The sequence below is a fragment of the Diorhabda sublineata genome, chromosome 6, assembly GCF_026230105.1.
Source record: "Diorhabda sublineata isolate icDioSubl1.1 chromosome 6, icDioSubl1.1, whole genome shotgun sequence".
NCBI lineage: Eukaryota > Metazoa > Arthropoda > Insecta > Coleoptera > Chrysomelidae > Diorhabda > Diorhabda sublineata.
The window spans coordinates 9079584-9088360 of NC_079479.1; the positions used below are offsets into that span (position 1 = coordinate 9079584).

The 8777-nt window shown below is 31.0% G+C and overlaps 2 protein-coding genes across 2 annotated transcripts; one reads left to right on the plus strand and one right to left on the minus strand.

Annotated features, from left to right (window-relative positions):
• Window positions 1-768: 768 nt before the first annotated feature.
• LOC130444816 (casein kinase I-like) lies at window positions 769-2539 on the minus strand. Its single transcript, XM_056780080.1, has 2 exons — window positions 2187-2539; window positions 769-2078 (listed from the first exon to the last, which is right to left on the minus strand). Exon 2 carries the CDS (start codon window positions 2050-2052, stop codon window positions 769-771), a length of 1284 nt encoding a protein of 427 aa, XP_056636058.1. The 5' UTR covers window positions 2053-2078; window positions 2187-2539.
• Window positions 2540-2671: 132 nt separating this feature from the next.
• On the plus strand, window positions 2672-5093 carry LOC130444955 (GPN-loop GTPase 1). The gene is made up of 5 exons (XM_056780351.1): window positions 2672-2773; window positions 2845-3152; window positions 3217-3805; window positions 4036-4241; window positions 4855-5093. Exons 2-5 carry the CDS (start codon window positions 2972-2974, stop codon window positions 4968-4970), a joined length of 1092 nt encoding a protein of 363 aa, XP_056636329.1. The 5' UTR covers window positions 2672-2773; window positions 2845-2971; the 3' UTR covers window positions 4971-5093.
• Window positions 5094-8777: the final 3684 nt, after the last annotated feature.

An 8777-nucleotide genomic window follows, 5' to 3' on the forward strand; every position in this document is an offset into this window, starting at 1 on the left:
CCACTAAATGGTGGATAACACAGAAAAGTATATTTAGGAATAGTCAAAAAATTGTTTGAGGCTATAACTTCTTCAGCTGCTGTGGTGTTTTCCATATTTAGAATTGTTAACTAAATTATAAAACCAACTGAGAATTTAAAAGATTGGAAAACTAGATTTTTAAAGGACCCTACAATGTAACTTAATTATAATTTCTAATTCTGTTTTTATGTTGATTTCTGTTAAAGAGAAATTTGATTAAATCATTAATTTTTTACATTTCATTTAAATCGAAATAATTTATAAATGCCAGCACTGGCTATTTTTGTTTACTCAAATAATTAGGGGTTGAATAATTTGTATAATAAAAAAAAATTCTTCACATTAACCTTGATAAATATTAACCTAATTAAATTTTAAAAATTTATTATTTGAAAAAATATTTTAATATTTTAAGATTTTTGTATAATTTTGTCTGGTTTTGTAATTAGTGCATGGTAAGGACAGTAAGTTTTCATCATTATTGGTGTAAGGAATACCTCTCATTGTAATTATTTATTTCTATAAATGTGTAGTATATAGGTGACATATATCTACTAATTAATATTTTATTACAATTTCACAGCTTGATGGGAACCCTGACTGTGTATTAATTAAAACATCAAAATTTCGATATACATTAGATAATAAAAATTGAATTTAATATTTCCTTATAACTAAATCAGCATCTAAAATTTTTCGACTACTTCAACAATAAAAACAAACAATTTTGTCTAAATTTGATCAAGTTCACTGTTTAGCAACACCTCTGTTTTTTCTCTTGAAAAAACAACAACATTTAGTCTCATCAAAAATTTCAATTTCTTGTGGTTGAGCAATCGGTGCACTGCTGTGGGCAGTGGTGTCATCAACATTTAGTTCATTGTTCGTGGAACTTAAAACTTGAACTGAATCGTGTCTTTCGGCGGGAGTCAAATTTCCTAAATGATGCTGTTTATTTGCTTCTTGAGTTGCATTGGTTTTGGTATTCTTCGTAAGACCTCTTTTTGGTGATGTTACTTTATCGTGCGTCGTAGATAGAGAACCAACTGAAGTATTCATAGTTTTTCCTGTCCAATCGAATTCTCCATCTTCCACATAACCTTTTTTATTGAATAGTGTTGTGAATAAGGTTCTAAGATATTCGTAATCGGGCGTTTCAAAAAAATCTAATCGTCTTACATATCTCATGTAAATTGAAAATTCTTCAGGATGACTGTCGCATAATGATTCTATGGAAGTTGCTCTTTTGGTATCGCCGATTTTTTGATATCTTTCTTTTAATGTATCGGCCTTCAAGCCTTGCCAAGGCAGAGATCCTCTCAGGAAATACATAAACATGTGCCCTAAAGCTTCGAGATCATCCCTACGTGATTGTTCTTTTCCTAAATGGGTATTTATAGACATGTATCTAGCAGTACCTGTAAGGGATTTGTGCTCTCTATAAGGTATGTGCTTATTTGTTTCAAGCTCTATATATTCTTTGGCCAAGCCAAAATCTATGATATGGATAATTTTTTCCCTTTTAGTACTAGTACGACCTATCAAAAAATTTTCAGGCTTCACATCTCTGTAAATCAAGTGTCTGGAGTGTACATATTCTATACGGTGCAGCAATTGGATCGCAATCAAGAGTACAGTTTTTAAAGTAAATTTTCTCTCACACATGTCAAACAGATCCTCAAGACTAGGCCCCAAAAGTTCCATAACCAAAGCATTGTACTTACTGCAGGGTCCGAAGTAATATACGTTTGGTATACCTTCATGAGATCCGAGTGACTTATAAAACCTGTATTCCAAGTGTAATTGTGGAGCCTTTGATTTCATAGGTTCCATTTTAATAGCTACATGTTCATTGTTATATAGATTTTTCCCTAAACGGAGTTCGCCAAAATTACCACAACCAATTTTTTTACCAACTCGAAAATTGGGTCCCACCATGAGGACACCACTACTCGAATTGGAAGCATAACGTACAAATTGAGGGTCGGTGGTAGTACCAGTACGTTTGACGTTCTTCTGTTTTTGGTCCATTATGGAAGATTATTCCTTTTTGTTCACTAGAAATAATTGTTAATCCTACTAGAACAATGCACAATACAAAATATTCTAAAATACTTTTATAAATTAAATGCATCTACTTCATATAAAATCATGTGTATACTCACAATAATTGGGAGACATGTCTCGATTTTGCTTCTTAATCCTTCCGTTTTGAAAATGTGTACGAAGTTTTGTCCGAGCTTTCCACAGGTTCGACACAATTTCGTCTCCATTTTTCAGCATTTTCACTACATTTTTTATTAAAACAAGGCAAAATATTTGTATATCATAGCCCACTTGACTATTCGAAAGATAATTATTAATAATATAACTTCGTCCGCAATTTAAGCATTTTCAATATGTCACAACCGAATAAATTAATAATTATTCATTCATACATAAAAGAAATTTCATCAGATTTGGCGCATACTTTAGCTCTTCGCAAAGACTACATCCCACAAACACATACTATACGCCATTTTAGATTATCATTAGAGATTGGACATTTTTGGGACTTGCCAATAATTTCGGAATATTCACAGGTGTCTTTTTATTTCTAGGAAACACTACTATCAATATTTGTTAGATGGCTCTGAATGCTATTAGTAGAGTCGCAAGTTTTCCAAAATTAAATTATTGTCTACAAACATATTATATAGACAAGATTTAATCAATAAAACACAATAAACCTTAATATAATGAAATTATGTTGGTAGGTATTTTTTATAATGTTATTATTACAATATCACGAGTCCGTTATATACTTTTTTATCTATGGCTTAGCTTACAACTTGAAAATGGCAGTCCGATGATTAAAATGAAGAAGAAATAAGCCTTTCAAAATGATAATTTACAAATACAACTCTAAGTAAATATATCATATTTTAATTGTTTAAAACTATTGAATATAATGGCTACAAATTCTGAATACACTAAAGAAAATAAAAAGCAACCAGTGTGCTTGATAATTCTTGGCATGGCTGGTAGTGGAAAAACTTCGTTGGTTACCAGATTAACTAGTAGTGAAGATAAACCTTATGTAGTAAATTTGGATCCAGCCTGCATTAATCTACCGTATTTCGCAAACATAGGTTGGTACTTTTTTGAGATTTCAATAATATTTTACATGTATTTTAAACAAACTGTTTATTTTAGATATTAGAGACACAGTAAACTATAAAGAAGTAATGAAACAGTATAATCTCGGTCCCAATGGAGCCATTGTTACTTCATTAAATCTATTTTCCACTAAATTTCCCGAGGTTATTGATTTTATACAAAAATCACAGTATAAACACTGTGTAATAGATACCCCCGGTCAAATAGAAGTTTTCACGTGGTCTGTATCAGGTTCCATTATAACAGAAACATTAGCTTCTTCCTTTCCTACGGTCATATTATATGTAGTAGATTGTGTTAGAAGTACATCACCAGTTACATTCATGTCAAATATGTTATATGCTTGTTCAATTTTATACAAAACTAGATTACCTTTTATTGTAGTTATGAATAAAATAGATATAGTAGATCATTCGTACGCTAAAGATTGGATGACTGATTTTGAAGTGTTTCAAGAAGCTTTGGAATCAGATGAAAGTTATATTAGTAACTTAACAAGGTCAATGGCTCTAGCGCTAGATGAATTCTATCAAAACCTGAAGGTGTGCGGTGTTAGTGCTGCTACAGGACAAGGACTGGAAGATTTAAACAAGCTTATCGAAGATGCTGCTGAGGAATATGAAAAGTAAGTAATGTCCCCATGCATTTTATTCATGAGTTACATAAAAAAGACACATTATTTATCTAAAAAAGTTGATTCTAAATATTTTCTTTAATAAGTTGAGCAGTTATTAGAAATAACAGTTTATACAGATTTATTTTTAAAAGAAGAAGAGTGTTAAAAATATTTCAACATTTCTAGTGTTTCAACAAATTTATTTCAAATTAGAGCATAACTATGAAATTTTTTTACAGTGAGTACCGTGTTGAGTGGGAAAAAATTAGAGCAGAAGCTGAAGCAAAAAAAGCAGAACGATTAAAATCAGAAAATGATAAGAAAGAAAGCACAGGAGAACTAATTTCTGATATTTCCAGTGGTACAAATTTATCTGATATTTATCTGAGACATTCTACTAATGACAGTAGTTCTGACTCCGAAGGAGAAGAAGCACCTTTTGAAAGTATATATTTCCATTCATAAATTTTCGTTGTAGTATTAGCTAAATTTTTAAAATTGAAAGAAAAAATATGTGAAATAATAACACTCACTTACCCTACAATTCTAATTAAGAATCTTGTGGGGTAGGTTTGGTAGTGACCACTGTAACCACTCCAAAAATATGGAAATCGAAATTTCTATTTCTCTCAATAAGTGTCTGTCTTTTACTTTCTTCTCTCCTTTCTTGAAATTCATACTGTTTAAATCTGTATTCACCTGGTGTTCCTATATTGTTTTTGCTCTGTATACAACTGTTTTCAAATTATTATTTGCTTCAATGTATCTTCTCAATTCTGTAAATATTTCCACTATGTCTTCTGGGTTATTTTTCCTAACAATTGTTTCATTCATCAATCTCCTCATTTTTTCTTCTACTGTTTTAACAGGACCATATATTCTTTTCAAAAATTTCCTCAATATATTTTTCAGTTTTTACTTTAGTTGAATTCGCTATCTCAGCACTATAGAATTTTCTTAATTTGTTAGTATCGTTTTGTATTAATAAAAAGCTCTGTTCTGCATTCTGTATATATATATATATATATAAGCTAAAATATGATTTCTATAATTTGTAGATAGTCAGAAAGAAGAAGAGGCAGAAACATTCCAAAAAGTCTTACAACAACAACGCGAAATGCAAATCAAAAGAGCAAAAGAAGCTGAAGCTAAGAAACATCAGAATATCATTTAGTTCCCCAATTTTATTACACAATTTGTTTTCAGTTAATCATATGATTTTTTTTAATTTAAATAGAATTAATTGAGTTTCATTCACATATACTATGTAATTAAATGTTTATTATCGCTTTCAAAATAGGCCCCTTCACATATTATTTCATATATTATTCATATATATATATATATATATATATATATATATATATATATATATATATATATATATATATATATATATATATATAATAAATCCCCCTTACATGGAAAATATCATGAAAAAATTAAAGCACAAAAAAGTAAAAGATATCAAAAGTTTTTGTAGATCATGTAGGTTTGAAAATTTCAACCGAAAATTAAAGGCGCCTTTTGAAAATCGTGATCAAAATTTCGTTCTAGGTTAGGATCCAGAATCAGCTGTAAGGTGATCTTTCCAATCCGAGAAAGCCCTTTAATCATGATTATTCATAGTGACCTCTCTGCCTTATTCATATCCTAAGTATGTTGCTCGAACACCTTATTAATATACGACTAGAAACCAATGTTCTATTTAAAATAGCTGCAGTAATGAGCTGAGACACGAAATTTATGTCTACTCGAAGTGTGAAATCCATGTTGGCAACGACAAATAGTTAGGTCTAATTTTAATTTTTTTCGAGATTTGGAAATTGGTAGTATTGTAGCTACAGGGAGTCCACAGGGTCCAGCAAAATTTTGAGAGTGATCTATGAAAAGTATAAGCATAACAATTTGAAGAAACTATAGCTTTAGGGGATCCTACCTTACTATACGTATGTAAGTGAATAATGTAACTACTAGAAAATCTATTTACACTTCTCATCATAGGAGCCGAAAGTAATGTCAAATTGAAAAATAATTGTCAATCCGAATTTAAAAATTACCATGTGGTTAATATAATGTTCTGTTAGACAAACACGTTAATAATTTTAATCGGGATTCACATTTAGCTGATACATTATCAGAATATGTTTTATACGTCAAAACATGCTACGTAGTATTTTCAGCTTATTTCAAAATATAATAGATTCTGATAGAGAATACAATAAGAAAAATTCTAATACAGTTATATATTTGGTAACGAATCCTGTGGATCATAAGATCAATATGGATTTAGAAATTGATGGAAAACGTAGACAAACATTGAAGTCTGTAGAAGCTGCCGAACCAACACGCTCTTCAAAATACTTTACGATTACTAGTGAACAAGGCGATGCAGTCACTTGCGAACATGCAGTAGATATTTCCAGGCCCAAAAAGCAGGTCAGTATTGGATTTTCAAATTTCACACTTTAGAAGGAAAAAAAATGGTTAACCAACCTTATGCAGGAAAAAATTTTGGAAAAATTTCTTTTCGTTTACTCGTATCGATGTGAACTTTGAAAATATTTGGAAAGTTTAATTCTACGAACTCGAGTCACATAATTACAATTAGCAGTAAAATTCCAAAAAATATTTTTTTTTGGTCACAATTATCCTCATGTTACTTCGGTTCGAATGGTAGAATACCAAGAAATAATTGATTCAAACAGTAATAAACTTATTAATGCAGTTTTCTTCTTCATTTTGATGCTTCTGGACCATTTAGACCACAAAGGCATTGTTGGGCTAATTCATAATATGAATCTTAATTCAAAGATTGGAAATTCTCATCGAATCATCCTATATATCTCTGTGCCTGTAATTATTCTATTAGGACTACCACGTTATATTTTTCTAACGCTGAATTTGTATTTCGTACCATTCGAACAATCGAAAAGAAAACTACGAAATATATGAAGTACGGTTCCCAGAAAATTTTGTTGTTTGATTCCTCCTGAAAGTGTTTTCGTAGCGCCTGTCATATCCACAACTCGTTATACGACTCGCATAGATAAAAAATCCATTTTTAAAATAAACCTCAATACTTTTACTTATTCTATGATTTTACGATTTTATCGCCATCTACCGAGCGATGCCGGAAACTATAAATAGACTTCTCCATGTAATTCGATAACCAGTTCTAGCATATTATGTATGATTGGTTGCCTCTCTTTAAGGGCGAGACTAAAAATTTATAATCAATTATATTTAAATCTTATATTTTTTTAAACAGCTATCTAATCAAATCAATAATAAGAATGTATCCAAAAAACAACATGTATTTTCTTATGGAGATTCCGAAAATCACATCTGTTTTTGAGTTTGAGCAATGGTTTTCGTGAAAATCCGATTTTCATGACTTATCACCACTTTTCTACCCTTAAAGAACTTTTTCGGTGAAACTGATAGCTTTTGTGAGATCCTCATACCAAAATACCCCCCTGTGCGAAATTTGAGTGAAATCGGAGACAAAAGATTTTTTTTGTCATTTTTATAACCAATAGCCTTTGAAAATTTGAAGAAATGGCATACTCCGAAGGTATCGAAAAAAACACGTATTTTCTAATTTTGAACACCCTATATCTCAGCAACTATATTCCTATATCAAAATGAATCATTTATTGAGATCTCTCTGTGGTGGAGAGTAGTCGATCGAATATAAAAACACCCTGTATTAATATTTGATTATATTAGACCGACGAGAAGAAGAAGGATGAAACTCAAGAAAATTGTGAAATCGAAAACGATGCTGGCGATAAACCAAGTTTTAGCTACGTGAACGAGGAACCACAAGAGAAAGATGAAAAAACAACTACAAAAGGCGAATCACAAGAAGTGAAAGTTGGAATGAGTGTAAGAGAACTTTTGGCTTCCTTACCCCAAAAGAAAACTCCAATTTATGAAAAAGGTAGGTACACTTGTACAGTTTGTCACATTTGAAACGAAGACACCTCCATATTTTCGTCACTACAATTGCAAATGCACATTTTGTTGTGAAAATCGTCATAATAATAATATGAATAATTTTTTCTAATAAAATCCTCAAGTCCCATATGAATTTTAAATTTCAGTTGATTATGTATAAAAATAAGTTTGGTAACTAGGTAAAATATAGGGGTGTCTTCATTTTAAGTGCCACATACTGTATATAGTTATTTCTTTTCCTGCTTTAGCCAGTCAGTATTGACACTCATACGAGTCAGGTCTTTGGGCCAAAGAAATTTTTTATTATCATTTACTGCTACCCTAAAATTAATATTGGTTTGAAATATCTTCCATTTTGTATGGGAGTGTGGTGACTTTTTGTTTATTAAGAGTGCAATAGACTGCATTGAAAATATGTTAAGTACCACTGTTAACTTTTTACTCAAAGTCTTCCTCAACTTTATATTTCAAGTTTAAGTGTTTTTTCTCCTGCAGCATTAAATGCAACTGCTCAAAATAGCCTTCAACTGCCGACATTACCCCTTCATTGAGCCATTTTTTCAAGTCTAGGAACAGAAAATAATTCGATTGGGCTAAATCTGGCAAATAGGGTGCATGAGGTAACAATTCATTAATATTGGTCATTGCGATAACGGATGTGTGAGCTGGCGCATTGTCTTGATAAAACATTTTCTTCTTAGCCAAATGCGGCCGTTTTTACTCGATTTCTTCGTTCAAACTTTGCAATAAGTTGAACGATGCAACCCACAGAACATACCCAGAGTATATATACACTTCTAATTGACTCATGCAGATTGCCTAAATTATTTGACAAAATTTCGTCCCCTATTTTATCTAAATCAAGTCGAATCGAAATATTAGCAAGTTACATTAGTAGATGTACATTTTATCTAATTTTATTCTGTCCGATTTAGATAAAGAACAATTAGGTGTTCTTTTGGAGCAAATCCAGAAAATGAAGAAGGGAATGGAACGTCTACACCAAATAGCGAAGCAG